This window comes from Oryctolagus cuniculus, chromosome 7, assembly GCF_964237555.1.
Source record: "Oryctolagus cuniculus chromosome 7, mOryCun1.1, whole genome shotgun sequence".
NCBI classification, from domain to species: domain Eukaryota; kingdom Metazoa; phylum Chordata; class Mammalia; order Lagomorpha; family Leporidae; genus Oryctolagus; species Oryctolagus cuniculus.
Window position 1 is genome coordinate 137,731,641 of NC_091438.1, and position 14,725 is coordinate 137,746,365.

At 58.5% G+C, this 14,725-nt stretch overlaps 1 protein-coding gene across 3 annotated transcripts in view; it reads left to right on the forward strand.

Moving 5' to 3' along the window:
• Positions 1-10,219, forward strand: part of DLGAP3 (DLG associated protein 3) — a 69,479-nt gene extending 59,260 nt beyond the window's left edge. For all 3 annotated transcript variants that reach the window (XM_070078782.1, XM_070078783.1, XM_070078781.1), the window contains 4 exons: positions 7,066-7,550; positions 8,301-8,392; positions 8,651-8,794; positions 9,330-10,219. In XM_070078782.1, coding sequence (XP_069934883.1) covers positions 7,066-7,550; positions 8,301-8,392; positions 8,651-8,794; positions 9,330-9,548 — 940 coding nt within the window. In that variant the 3' untranslated portion in view covers positions 9,549-10,219. The remainder of the gene's footprint in view (positions 1-7,065; positions 7,551-8,300; positions 8,393-8,650; positions 8,795-9,329) is intronic.
• Positions 10,220-14,725: the final 4,506 nt, after the last annotated feature.

Genomic DNA, 14,725 nt, shown 5'->3' on the forward strand with positions numbered 1-14,725 from the left:
CACAGCGATGGACTGGACTCTCTGTTTGTCAAGTTTGGGGCTGGGTCTCAGGCTGCAAAGAGAAGCAGCAGCAGGCAGAGCCCCCACCCTTGTGAAGTGTCCCCACCACTGAGTCCCAGAATCTGCTAAGTAACATGGAGTTATGGCTGTGACCGGTATGCTACCAAGGAGGACTATGTGTGCTGTAAGTCTGTCTAGCAGGGGGCTTTAATCCAGTCTGTCAGGCACGGCTTTCCTAGGGAAGAGCCATTTGGGTGGGGATTGGAAGGATGAGCAAAAAGTCACTAAATGAAAATGAAAGATAAGTGTTCCAGGTAGAAGGAACAGCATGTACTAAGGCCCAGGGGTGGGCGGGGGCGTGGTTAGGAAATAGAGGCCAGCCCTGTCTGAAGGCCTCCTCACCCTGGGCCAAGATAAAGGAGTACATCAAATATCCTTGCTAAATATTAGAAGGCTGTTCCTGGGGCACTTTGAAGTCATAGAAAATGTGATTTCTGCCTCCAGCTCTCTCTAACCAGGGCTATCCTCCTGTATCTTCCCTCCCACTAAGACCTTATGTTAAATCCTAGATTTAGCAAAAATAGAAACAAAGCCTCCACCAAAACCTGCAAAAAAAAAAAAAAACCAAAAAAAAACCACCAGGATGCCCAGTTAAATTGGATTATGAGATACATAATGAGTAAATGTTAGCACAAGATGTCCCATGCACTATGCGGGACATACTTCAAAAAATACCTGCTATTTATCTGAAACTCAGGTTGAACTGGGAATCTGATATTTTATCCGACAACTTTGCTTATGTCACTCGTGCCTACCCAGGGCCTCCTGGTGGGCTGTGTAGGAAGCCCCGCCTAACTCCTTCTTAGCATTGTGCTTGTTTTTGGCTTTGGGGCCTTGGAAGGGGTGTGTGCTGGCAGCGTGAGCCCCTGAGCTGTGGGAGGGGAGCCTCCGTGCTCAGGAAGGTATATTGCAGGAGAGATCGGCCGACCAGGTGTCAGCTCTGCCTCCCTTCCTCAGCCTTTGGCTCAGGGATGGTTCCTGGTTGAAGAGGGCTCCTCCCGGATCTCCCACCTTGGCTGGGGCGGTGGCCTCAAAGACTCCTGCTTGGCTGTGTGTCTAAACTCCTCGCTGCCTTCTACAGACACCCATGCAGTGGCTGTGCCTTGCTGAAATGTCCCTGCCCTTCCTCCTCCTCGTCCCCCGCCCCCTGGCAGCCTGCTGCCAAACACTGCTGGCAGAACTTCTGACAGTTTCTGGAGACTGAGCGTTCCTTGGACACCGTGTCTCTTGGGATGATCCAGTCTCTGCCGAGGCGCGTGTGTTATCCCCGAGGGAGGTACAGTAGCGACACCTCCCGTGAAGACAGTGCTAGCCGCGATGATTTCCAGCGCCATCAGGAATTCAGTCATTGTCACCTTGAAGATCGCGAGGGGAGGAGGCCTCTGCATCCCTGTGCAAAGGCTCGGGGAGAAAATGTCGCGAGTGCAGGGTTACACATTCATGACCAGGCACAACTGGAGCCAGTGTCCAGCCAGGGCTTACAGCTGTCTGTGAAGACCACAGCCAAAGAGAAACAGCGACTAAACCTTGAGCTTTACCACCTTGAAAATACACCTGTTAAAATTAGGGGAAGGGCCGGCGCCGCGGCTCAGTAGGCTAATCCTCCGCCTTGCGGCGCTGGCACACCGGGTTCTAGTCCTGGTCGGGGCGCCGGATTCTGTCCCGGTTGCCCCTCTTCCAGGCCAGCTCTCTGCTGTGGCCAGGGAGTGCAGTGGAGGATGGCCCAAGTGCTTGGGCCCTGCACCCCATGGGAGACCAGGATAAGTACCTGGCTCCTGCCATCGGATCAGTGCGGTGCGCCGGCCATTGGAGGGTGAACCAACAACAAAGGAAGACCTTTCTCTCTGTCTCTCTCTCTCACTGTCCACTCTGCCTGTCAAAAAAAAAAAATTATATAAAATTAGGGGAAGGTTTGGTGTTGGGTTACAGAAAACCTCGCCAGCGGCAGTGACTTAAACATGATGGAGGTCTCTTTTTCTTGCTTCAAAGTCTAAAGAGAGGCCATCAGGCTGCTGGGTGCTGTGCGGTGTCGCTCTCGGGCTCCTCCCATCTGATTACTCCTCTGCCCTTGATCTTTGCCTGTGGTCTAACGTTCCAAGGTGGCTGCTTGAGGTCCAACCATCATATCTGCATTCTGTTCCTCAGGGAGGAGGCAGGGACAGTAAGTACACACACACACACCCTTTGAAGAACACTTTCTGGAAATGCACATACCATTTCTGCTTATGTCCCCCGGGCTAAAACTTAGCCACTTGGCTACCCTTAATTAATTATAGGGGAAATTGGGAGGTGAATCATTTTCCAAAGCGGCCATGCATCCAGCCTAAAATTGTGGGATTCTGTTACTAAGGAAGAAAGGGAGAACGGCTGTTGAGAGATAATTATTGGTCTCTACCATTCTTCCTTCCAAAAAGCAACCAGCCAACCAGCCAGCCAACGTTTGTGTGTGAGGGGCTGCCCTATTTAGTGAGGGAGACAGATATGCAAATAGCTAACCACCATACAATGTGATACGGAGCATAAAAGAGGTTTTGTGCAGAGTGTGGTGTGGGAACAGATGGAAATGATCAACAGCAATCATCGTAATGAATAACGGCAGTGCCCAGCTGGGTTCTCAGTGCCACAGTCCCGCTCTCGTGTTTGTCCGGATCCATTGCTTTTCAGCGGGAACCACAGACTCCCGCCCGCCCCACTTCCCCGTGAGAGCGAACACAATGGCAGGCCAGGTGCTGTTGTGTGTTCTCTATAGATATTATCCACAGCGATCCCCGGAGCTGCTGCTGCCTGCGTTCGCACTGACAGACGACGAGGCAAGGCACAAGCGCTCCAGCCGGCGGTCTGGCTCCAGAGTACCTGGGCTTGATGGCTCTGCTGAGCCGGCTCCCCTCAGGCTGCTCACTGTCGGGCCTCCCCTCAGCACCCCCAGATCTCCAGCAGACAGTTCTGCCTGCCTCACGGGGACGGCTGCGCACACAGGGTGGGACCGCTCTCTGTGCCCACACCAGCCCCCAGCTTGCTTCCTTACCTTCTCCAGCCTGCAGAGGCAGTGGAGTGCAGTGGTTTATGAGGGGCCTCTGCATTAATTTGGTAACTGCTTCAGCTGAACAAACCACCGAACCGCCCTGAGCCTCAGTTTTCTCATCTGTAAAAGGGGTGTGACACAGGCACCCTCATCACGGGACTGTGTGTGGGGACCGAGTGTGCTTCATCCAGCAAGGTGCTTAGCTGAGCACCTACTAAGTGCCTGGAGGACATCCGTTGTGTTGTGCCTTGGACTATTGGTCTCTTTTCTCCGAATCAGGTTGTGTGGTTTCCTGTGTCTGCGATAACAAATCGCCACACTCAGTGCTGTGATACGACGCAGATTAGGCTCATGCATTTCCCAAGGGTAGAAGTCTGAACTGAGATGCACTGGGCTGCGTCCCTCCTGGAGGCTCTGGGAGAGCCCGTCTTGTCCCCTTTCCCAGTTACACAGGCTGCCTGCACTCACTCCCTGGTGTATGGCCGGCTTCCATCCCACAGCCGGCAGGGGCAGGTTCCGTCCTCAGAGCTTGGTTCTGTCATCCCACCTCCCCCTCTGACTCGCTTTCCTCCCTTGCTCACATGTGAGGGCCGAGTGATTAAATTGCACACACCCGGGTAACCCAGTCCATTCTCATCATGTCGGATCCCGAGTTGCACCTGCAGCTCCCCTAGTGCCATGGCAGGGAACTTGCTGATGGTGGTGTGTGTGTGTGTGAGGGGGTGGGTGGTGCTGAGGACAGCAATCTCTGGGTGGCCAGCATTCTCGTGACAACCATCCCAAACCACGTCACTCCTTTAACTGCACGTCCTTCTCCCATCCTCCCTTCTCGGCCAAGTTCTTTGAAGGCGATGACCAGATTTCAGCACCTCCTGACAACCCACTGCGTCTGCTGCTTTCCCCACATCCCATCCAGCCTACTCTGGCTCTGATCACTCGTGGCTCCCACATGGCCAGTCAGCGGGCAGCCCTCACTCTCATCTGGCCACATTTCCCGTGGTGGCCGCTCACATCTTCCCGGGACCTTCCTCTCCCCTGTCTGCCTTTGGATGACTTTCTCCTGGTCTCTTCCCCTTCCTGCCGGCTTCTTCCTCGCCTCTGTGGACGACATGGTCTCCACCTGCCTCGGAAATGCCCGTCTTCCCCAGGGCACTGGCTCTTGGCATCTGTGCTCCATCGCTGCTCACTTGGGTGACCTTGTCACACACTGCTTTTTGTTCTGTTTTGTTTTAAGATTTATTTGTTTATTTGAAAGAGTTACACAGAAAGGGAAGGAGAGGCAGAGAGAGAGAGAGAGAGAGCGAGCGAGCGCGATCGATCCTCCATCCACTGGTTCACTCCCCAAGTGGCCAAAATGGCTGGACCTGGACCGATCTAAAGCCAGGAGCCAGGAGCTTCTTCTGGGTCTCCCATGTGGGTACAAGTGCCCAAGGATTTGGGCCATAGCAGAGAGCTGGATTGGAAGTGGAGCAGCCAGGATTTGAACCGGCATCCATATGGGATGTCGGCGCTACAGACGGCAGCTTTACCCACAATGCCACAGCGCCAGCTCCCACACCGCCAGTTTTAAATACCACCTATACCAGGGCTGACCGACACCTGCTGGTGCTGTGCAGATCTCTGGCCCCAGGCTGGGAGCATTGGTGAGGACTGTGCCCCCAGTACTCCCAGAAGCTCCTCAGCTTCTTCCACGTCTTCCTTGAAGCAGACACTGGGAGAGCTCACTGAGCTATCTGCTTAAGAACTGTGACGCCGGGGGTGCTCGGTGTGCCTCTGTTGTAGGCAGTGTGGCCATTCCCAGCAAGGTGGAGCATGGGCCTTCTCAGGACTTCTCCGAGGATGGGCAAAAGGAGGCAGAAGATCCAGTGGTGCTGCGGGACAGGTGCACGTATAGTGGGGTAACAGGAGAGCCAGCCGGAATATCAGTTCCTCTGTAACACGTGTGTTGGAGGTATACTGTGTCTGTACTTCTGTGGTTTGCAGCTGCTGGCGCCCTGAAGGAGCCACAGGCTAATTGGAGCTCAGAGGGGGCCCCGTGCATTCTGTCCCTGTAGCTAGACACTCAAGGTGCTCCCCATGGAGCACCACGGAACTGGGCAGCGGGGTTGCCTCTGGTTGCGGGGAGATTGCTGAGGAGTGGCCAGGCCACTTAGGGGGCTCACAGAGGAGGAGGGACTTGTGCAGGAAGTGGAAGGGAGTGACACCGCTGCTAGCAGGTAAATAGCAGGTGCAGATTTCTTTGGAGACAAGAAGGGGGGCGGGGAGATGAGGGTCAAGAGGAAGAGGCGAAGGGCCTCCGCTAAATGCTAGCATGGGACGTCTGAGCTTTATCTGGTTGTCAGTCAGTGGGGAACTATGGAAGAGTTTTGAGCAGGGAATGCCTTGGCAGAACTCGGCTTCTGGAAGATTAGTGGATCGGAAGGGGATTGGTGGGCCCCACGCCTTAAAATGTATAAGGTATAATTTTAGCGAGAGGGCAATACCTTGGCCATTAATTTACAGTTTTATATAGACATGTGGTAATTTAAAGTATATGGTAGATATAATACTATATCATATACCCTCACATTAGATGGCTGAGATGGAGGACTTCCCAAAGGTAACAGTGACACAGTCAGGTTAGAACCCAGGCCTGCCCCCTAGTCCAGTGCTCATCCTTTGCCCGGTACTGAGTGGAGGCAGAGGCCGCTGAAAGGGGGCCAGTCCAATGGTCAAGGCAGATAGTGACGCAAGTCCTGACCTGGGCACACTCCAAGGTCAAGACTATGTGGGAGGCCATGAGGCCATGTTCTGTCTCCTCTCTCTGTGGGTGGGGGCGGAGACTGCACACGAGTGCATCTCTCTTCCCTGGGTCCTGCAGCATCCTCTGGGCCTGGTTTCTATGGCAACAGGCTCCCAGCAGGCAGCCCGCCAGCTGCAGGGAAGCAGGCAGGCAGGCGGGGAGAGGAGGCCTGGGCAGCAATAGGAAGTCATGGGGTCGGGAGAGTCCCCTGGGAAGGCCCCCCCACAGCTGGCTCCAGGAGCCCCTGTCTCTTCTGTGTCGGGGTGGAGGTAGCCCAGGACTCCTGAGCCTTTCTTTTGTGATTCTTGAAATTCCAGACCTTAAACTTCTGTTTACCCTTTCCCCCACCCCAACCCACCCCCCCACATCCTGACTGCTTCCTAAGGTATTGTCTGGCCCCAACCTTGTGCATCTTTGGGGGCTACCGACTTCTTTATAGAAAGGAGCCCAGGTTGGGGGGGGGTGTGGGGGGAATAAAATGAACAAGGCCAATTGACTTTCTGTTTTGCATAGGATTTGCATATGATTAACTCAAAGAGAAGAAATTTCCAGGCCTCTTGTCATTCCTGCCAACAACTTAATTCAGCTCCACTGGCACTGGCTTAGCGGGTCTGGCCGGGCTCTGGGCTGAGCCGCTGGGATCCCTGGGGGACAGGTCCTCTCGGCTGCAGGCAGGCCCACTCCAGCCCAGCCACGATGTTATAACAACTGGCGCCGTATGAAGGGCTTCACTGCAGAGCCCACACCCTGGCCCTGCTCCTTTGTAGCTGAGTGACTGTGTCTCCTGGGAGGGCTGAAGACAGCTGGTACAGCAGGTGTAGACGAATATGGACACATCATGGGTTATGGTAGTGAAATACTGATGCATTCGTTCGTAAACTACCCCTCGCCCCTTGGGCCCTCTGTCACCCCCAAAATGCTGCTTCTACACGGTGCTGCTCCAGCACTTTGGTCTTTGCTGTTTGGATGTGCTGTAGCCTCCGTGCCCCGAGGACCGGTTGTCACCTATCTTGAACATCACTTTTGTCTAGCGGCTTCCCGAAAGCTAGGATTAGGTCCCCATCAGTTGCAAGCTCTGATCCATTTCAAGGGCCTGGATTCCTGTCCGTCAGCTTTCTGGAGTCTTTCCCCTGCTCCTGCCCTTGTTACCTCCCCGGGAGGGGCGGAGGGGTGCAGAGGTGACAGGGCCCTCTCTCCCCAGGCGGGCGAGGTTCAAGCGCTCCAACAGCGTGACAGCCGGCGTGCAGGCGGACCTGGAGCTGGAGGGCCTGGCCGGCCTGGCTGCCGTGGCCACCGAAGACAAGGCCCTGCAGTTCGGACGCTCCTTCCAGCGGCATGCCTCGGAGCCGCAGCCCGGGCCCCGGGCGCCCACCTACTCAGTCTTCCGCACGGTCCACACGCAGGGCCAGTGGGCCTACCGCGAGGGCTTCCCGCTGCCCTATGAGCCGCCCGCGGCCGATGGGTCCCAGGGCCCGGCCCCTGCCCCTGCCCCCGGCCCCGGGGCTGGCCGCCGTGACTCCTGGATGGAGCGCGGATCCCGCAGCCTCCCCGACTCGGGCCGCGCGTCGCCCTGTCCCCGGGATGGTGAGTGGTTCCTCAAGATGCTGCGGGCGGAGGTGGAGAAGCTGGAACAGTGGTGCCAGCAGATGGAGCGCGAGGCGGAGGAATACGAGCTGCCGGAGGAGAGTGAGTGGGCTCTGGGGACCTCGTGGGGCGTGCGGGGCCAAGGCACCACGGCTGGCGGGGCTGCAGCGCAGTGGCGGGTCCCCTGAGTGTGCCGACACGGCTGTCTGGGCCCTTGGCACCCGAGCCTGGCCGTGCACTTGGCAGCAGGATGTGCTGGGAGCTCCTGAGAGGGGGCAGGGAGCAGCTTCAGCGGCCAGGGCTCAGGGCTGGGGATGCTGACCAGGCAAGAGGATTGGGCTCTGGGAGATGACCCCGTGCAGGTCGCCAGTTCCATAAGGACAAAGGGACCACAGGGCCTGGGATGAGGATCCAGGCAGGATCCAGGCAGTGGCTCCAGGCCCTGGTTGTGGGGAGGGTAGAGGGGGCCTGGCTCTTCTCTGTCAATCTATTCCGAGGGGAAACAGTCGTTCCATAGGACCCCCATGTTGGGCTGGTGGGTAGGAAGATAGGCCTCATGGAGGGGAAATCTCTTAATAGTTCTTATTGAGGCAAGGAGTCATGCACTGTGATCAGTTTACCCAATGAGTGGCCCAGCCAAGGCTATGGGGCTAGGCTGGGCTGGGTCCCCTTGAGGCTGGAGTCCTTGGTAAACGGGGCCCTAGGGGGGAATCAGCATCAGGGTCTGGGGGTACTGTCTGCTGGGGGAGGGGCTGGACTGAGGACACAGGTAGAAGATGGTGCCAGCCAGCCGGGGGCTCACTCCTGGAGGCGGGTCATGGCCCCATCCCCCTCCCCCTGTTATCTCTCCAGTCCTGGAGAAGATCCGCAGTGCCGTGGGCAGCACACAGCTCCTCCTGTCCCAGAAGGTTCAGCAGTTCTTCCGGCTGTGTCAGCAGAGCATGGTGAGTGACCATAGGAGCAGCGCCTAGCAGGTGTGTGTGCCTGGCGGGTGACCCAGAGTGACCTGGCGGCCAGGCTGCAAAGGTGACCGTGTTGGGGGCCGGGGACAGGACCTGGTGTTAGTGCAGGCGAGGGAGAGGCCCCAGCGCCTTCTCACCGCTCTGCCTCTCAGCCCCCACCCCACTCCCCCAGCCGAGCTGCCCGACAATGGGGAAAGGGCTTTCTCCGGTCCTCACTGGCTGTCTCTGTCCCTGCCGCAGGACCCCACTGCGTTCCCCGTGCCCACCTTCCAGGACCTGGCGGGTTTCTGGGACCTCCTGCAGCTCTCCATCGAGGATGTGACCCTCAAGTTCCTGGAGCTACAGCAACTCAAGGCCAACAGCTGGAAACTCCTGGAACCTAAGGTGGGTGTGCCGCATGGCTGTGGGGTGTCTCCTCAGGCCAAGAGGCAGGCTCCACAGACTGCTCTTCTGTAGAGAGGTGCACAGCGGCGGCGGGGGAAGGGCAGCCCTGCTTTGTCGTCGGCCTGCCCCCCCCCCCTCCGCGCGCCCCTCGCCGTTTACATCACTGCCTGAGCTGTGGAACCAGAGGGAGCCAAACTAGACCTTCCAGAAAGGCACATGGCCCTCAGCTCCGGCCTAGGCTCCGAGGGCAGAGCCTTGCGCGCGTCCCTGCAGCCTCCAGGACCTCGCCTGGGAGGGGCGCGCAGGAGCCCCCAGTTGGCCTAGCCTGGGCTGGCTGTAGGGGACCCCCGGAGCGAGCTCTGTGAGGCGAGTGGCTGAGGACTCTCCACCAGAGGGCGCTCGTGCTCCACCTGTTTCCAGGACAGATGCGGGGGTTTCCTTAGAGCCAGACCACCAAGGGGTTCGCCCTCTTCTGGGGTGGGAGGGTGCCCTTCCGCCCGCACCCCTGCCTCAGCGGCCGCCCCCTCTGCCGCAGGAGGAGAAGAAGGTCCCTCCGCCGATACCAAAGAAGCCCTCGCGGGGCCGGGGCGTGCCGGTGAAGGAGCGCTCCCTGGACTCCGTGGACCGGCAGCGGCAGGAAGCGCGCAAGCGGCTCCTGGCGGCCAAGCGCGCCGCCTCCTTCCGCCACAGCTCGGCCACCGAGAGCGCGGACAGCATCGAGATCTACATCCCCGAGGCCCAGACCAGGCTGTGAGCGGCCCGGCCCGCCCGGCCCGGCCTGGCCCGCGGTTTTCTACCCGTACTGTACACCCAGCGTCGAGGTCACTGTGAACCGGGCCGCCCCGCGCGCCCGCCGCGCCGGCTCCACACGCCCCGGCCCTGCTGCCCGGCGCGCGCTCTCGTGGGTTTTTTTACCTTCCTGACCCCACGCGAAGGCGCCCGGGCTGGGCTGGGGGCCGCGCCTCTCCGCCCTGCGCTCCCCACCTGGACCCCCTCCCTCCGGTCCGACGCTACGTCCCCACCTCCTCCCCACGGCCACCATCTCTGCCACCCCCACGGGCCAGGCCGGGCCGGGTCCCCCATCTGGGCTCTGCGTCCCCACCCCCACCCTCCAACGTCCTCCACCACCACCCCACCCCGCGGGGCTGGGCTTCGTGGGGATCAAGCTTCGTGGCTTTTTATGAAGAATCCCGAACCCCGCCTAGGAGCCCGCCCCACCCTCCCGGGGCTCCGCCCTCAGCCCTCAGCCCACCGGGCCCAGGGACCACAGTGGCTGGACCAACCCAGGACCAGGGCGCCTGGGCCTCTCCCCTTTCCCAGCGGCTGGGGAGGGGAGATGGGGGCTTCCCCTCACCACACCTGTGGCTGTTCCCACACCCCCTTGAGTATCCCAGGAAAAATAAAACGGCAGAACTGCACTTGAAACCGCTGCTCTCTCCGGAGGAGGCCACGTGTGCCCCGGGGGGCCAGACAGGATCCACGCTCTCGGTCCAGGGACAGCAGGGGGGAAGGGGATTGAGCCCGTTGGTGGCCACGGTCAGGACCTGGGCCCTCCTAGAGTGGGGAGGGGTCAACATCTCCCCAGCCCTGGTTGTGTTTCTTTGTCTGGCTCCTGGTCTTTCCCGGATTCCCCCGCGGAGGGAAGTGCCCAACCCGGAGTGTGTGCTCAATAAACAGGGAGTGTGGTTATTATTAGGTTTAACAAATACTGGTTTCTCCTTCCCCGAGGGCACGGCCAGCAGCACACAGGCTCTGTGGAGGTTGGTGCTGCGGCATTGTCTTCCTTTGGGTGCCTCCTGTGAGTGGGCACCGTGGGGCAGGGGGGTCCAAAGACCAGAACCGCCCTGGGAAGGCAGCCAGGCCCCAGTGGTGTTGGCTCGTAGGTGGGCCAGGCAAGGCTGAGTGCTGCCCACGAAGGGGCAGTGCCTTGCCAAAGGAGAGGGAACCAAGGCTCTGGGCAGATAGGTGACATGTCCGCAGTGGGGGATCCAGGGCTGAGGCCTGGAAAGGGGTTGATGGCAGCCCTGACACAGCCCCCCTTCCAGCCCTGGGGGTTGATGGGTCACCCCTAGACTGGAGAGGAGGGCTTGTGTGGGGGGGTGCCCGCTCCTCTGGGCCACTCTAGCTCAGCCAGACCTTCTCATTCATTTTTTTTTTTTTTGACAGGCAGAGTGGACAGTGAGAGAGAGAGAGAGAGGTCTTTTTGCCATTGGTTCACCCTCCAATGGCAGCCATGGCCGGCGCGCTGCGGCCGGTGCACCGCGCTGATCCAGTGGCAGGAGCCAGGTGCTTCTCCTGGTCTCCCATGGGGTGCAGGGCCCAAGTACTTGGGCCATCCTCCACTGCACTCTCTGACCACAGCAGAGAGCTGGCCTGGAAGAGGGGCAACCGGGACAGAATCTGGCGCCCCGACCGGGACTAGAACCCGGTGTGCTGGCGCCGCAAGGTGGAGGATTAGCCTAGTGAGCCACGGTGCCGGCCCTCATTCATTTTTAATTTGAAAGCATTAGAGACAGAGGGAGAGACAGAGAGAGATCTTCTATCCCCTGGTTTTCCCCACCCCAAGAAAAAAACAACAACTGGAGCTTCTTCCTGGTCTCCCATGTGGGTGCAGGGACCCAAGCACTTGGGCCATCTACTGCTGCTTTCCCAGGTGCATCAGCAGGGAGCTGGAGAGGAAGTGGTGCAGCCGGGAATCAAACCGGCACCATATGAGATGCTGGCCACAGGCAGCAGCTTAACATGCTATACCACAGTGCCCGCCCCCTTCTCATTCATTCATTTGTTCAGCAAATGTTTATCACTGCCAGGCATCATGGACATGGTCGTGAACAGGCTGTAGTTTCTGGTGCTCTGGGGAAAAGAGAGAAATGGGCAGTTAAAACACAAGGGTGAGGGCCAGGAGGCTGACTGTAGTACCCGCGGGAGAGGGGCTGGGGCCGGGGCTGGGGCTGTTCTGAGATCAGGGAGCAGCTGTGCAAAGACCTGCAGGAGAAGCGGGCACTGGGGCACAGCGACTTGATGGCTCAGCCTTTGTTTGGGTCACGCCGAGGGGGTGGGCCTGGGTCTGGAGGGCGTGGGGCCACAGAAGCCACTGGCACAGGCGTTTTCCAGGCCGCTGAGAAGCAGCTGCTGGAACACAGACTCCGATGAGGGGGCTCCCTGTGACCCGAATCTCCAGAAGCCGGTCAGCTTGGAGCTGGTCTGAGACAGTGTTAAAGACCCCTTGAGTGGGTCTTCAACAAGTGCTCCAGGGGGCTCTGGTGGGCAGCTGGCTTTGAGAACACCTCGCTTGGATGACTGTCCGTCGGATTCCTGGAGTGTCTGTTTCCGGTACGCTTGGCAGGGGAATCCTTGGCTGGACCGCGTCAACTCTGGGACTCTCATCGCTCAGAGTAGGACACAGGTGAGGCTTGAACTAGACGATATCAGAGCCATTCCAGGAAACAGGTGTTCTCACCCCCTGCACAGATGAGCAGACTGAGGCTTGGAGATGCGAACAGCTGCTCCCAAATCCCAAAGCTGGGCAGTGGCTGGCTCGGAGTTTAGTCCTCTGTGTAGTTTTTTTCTGGTCTTTGTCTTCTTGGAAGGGGGCCAGGTTTTCTGGGTGCAGGAGGTATACAGGCAGCGCACGGAGGAACAGGGCAGCATTTGTAACCCTGTGGCTGTCCTGTTGCCCACACCAGGTCTGCAGTGTCCCCAGGTGCGGCTGATGGGGGCGCTTCCTTCAGTTGTGCTGAGCCCCAGAAATAAAGATGAGCGCCATCTCTGTGCTCTGAGTGCTCTCGGTGTGGCCACAGCTGGGCATACAGAAAGTGGGGGTACCAAGGGAGACCTGCTTTCCCGGAGGGGCGAGAAGAGAAGGGAGCCTCTGTTCACGCAGTGCCTTAGGTCATTTTGTGCTGCTAAGACAGAAAGCCACAGACCGGGCAATTTACCGCGAGCAGGACTTTGTTGGCTTGTGGTTGGAGAAGTACAGCACCCAGGTGCCACCAGCATCTGGCACGGGCCTTCGCCTGGCAAAGGTGTGAGGGTGGAAGAGGCCGAGATGAGGCTGGACTCGCCCTTGTATGGAGGCCCCAACCCCAGCCGCGGGAGCAGAGCCCTCGGATGGCCTCATCACCTCCTAACGCTGCTCCAGTGGCAGTGACGTGTCATCGTGCGTTTGGGAGGACAGGCAGTCTGGGGAAACTCTCCGCCTGTGCGCTGGACCTCGCACGATGCCCGAGTGTTTTGCTGTCGTGGAAGAGAGGGCAGAACCTTTAGGACAGGCAAGGGCAGCACCCTGGGCAGAGGCCTGGGAGGGCCGCTGTGCGGCCTGGTTTGTTCAGCCAGCACTGGAGAACGCAGGGTGGTGTGTGCGGGGGCGGGGTGGGGCACAGAACCCACGGAGGTGAGAGGTTGTCTGCCCTGGAGTCCGCCTGCTTTGCAAGTTCCCTTGACCGGCAGAACCAACAGAAATGGACTGGAGGGAGCGATGAGAAGGCCGGGAGACCCCCGGGGGAGCTGCTGATGTGGTCTGGGGACCGATGTTGACATTGGGAGACGTGGGAGGCCCCTGTGCCAAGCTGGGTGTGGGCAATACGGTGAGAGGGGCCAAGCCTTGAGGGTGTGGCTCGGGCTTTTGGTTTAGTGACTGCAACACCGTACTTGGGCATCAGGCATTGCAGAAGGAGGACTGAGTCTGGGGAAGACTCACCATGGTGGTAATAATTTACCGAGTGCGAGGCACTACACCAGGCATGGTATACAGTTAGGTGATTTCACGCAGCACGCCTAGGGGCTGGGTACTATTACTCTCTTTTCTAAAACAAAGAGTGTCCATAGCTTTTCTGAAATTAGCGGAGAGCAGAGCCAGGATTTGAACCCATGGCTTTCTGCTTTCTAAGCATGCTCCTGAGCTCCACTCCGTTCTGCCTGAGGGAACCGGCAGACAGTGCTCAAGGTTCGGCTCCGTACCGGCGCCCCTAGGGAGCTTTCGCTGAGGCCTCCTGGCTGGGCCGAAGCTCCTCCTCTGTGCTCCATGTATACACTTCTTTCTTTTTAAGTTTTTTAAAATTTTCATTTATTTGAGAGGAAGAGTTACAGATGCAGAGAGAGGGAGAGGCAGAGAGAGAGAGGTCTTCCATCTGCTGGTTCACTCCCCAATTGACGGCAACGGCTAGAGCTGGGCCAGGCTGCTGCCAGGAGTTTCTTCCAGGTCTCCCATGCGGGTGCAGGGGCCCAAACACTTGGTCCATCTTCTACTGCTTTCCCAGGCCATAGCAGAGAGCTGGATCGGAAGTGGAGCAGCCGGGACTCGAACCAACACTCACATGGGATGCCGGCACTGCAGGTGGAGGATTAACCTAGTATGCCGCAGCGCCGGCCCCTAGATTTGGACTCTTCACCATAATGAAGTAATGCAGTTGGAGAGGCTTCCTGTGCAGGTGACCCTTAATAGGGGAGGCAGAGCGGCTCTGGTTAAGAAAGGTGGGAGGGGCACTCCAGGTAGGTGCTCAAGCATCTACGAGGCATAGCCTCGTGCACCAGTTTGGGGTGGATGGAGAATCTGGGGGTCTAGTGTATGTTACCAATGGTAAACATGGGGACAGTTTAGAAAGTTCATGGGAAACACGCACGCTGAAAAAGCTATGCATGAATGCATCACTCAGCTTGTCATGACTACAATGAAATACCTAAGACAAACAGCTTCTGGTCTATTCTGGGTCGTGGTTTAGGAGGTTCTCAGTCCAAGGTCAGGCGGCCCCACTGGCTCGGTGTCTGGCGATGGTGCTCTCGCTAGCAGAGTCGCGAGGCGGTGCCAAGCATCACATGGCAGAGCAAGCACCTGTCCGTGGCTCCCCCTGTGAAGCCACGACTCAGTCATGGGAGCAGCACCCCGGCAGCCAAATCCAACCTGATCAGTTCCCAGAGGGGCCCCCCACCAGT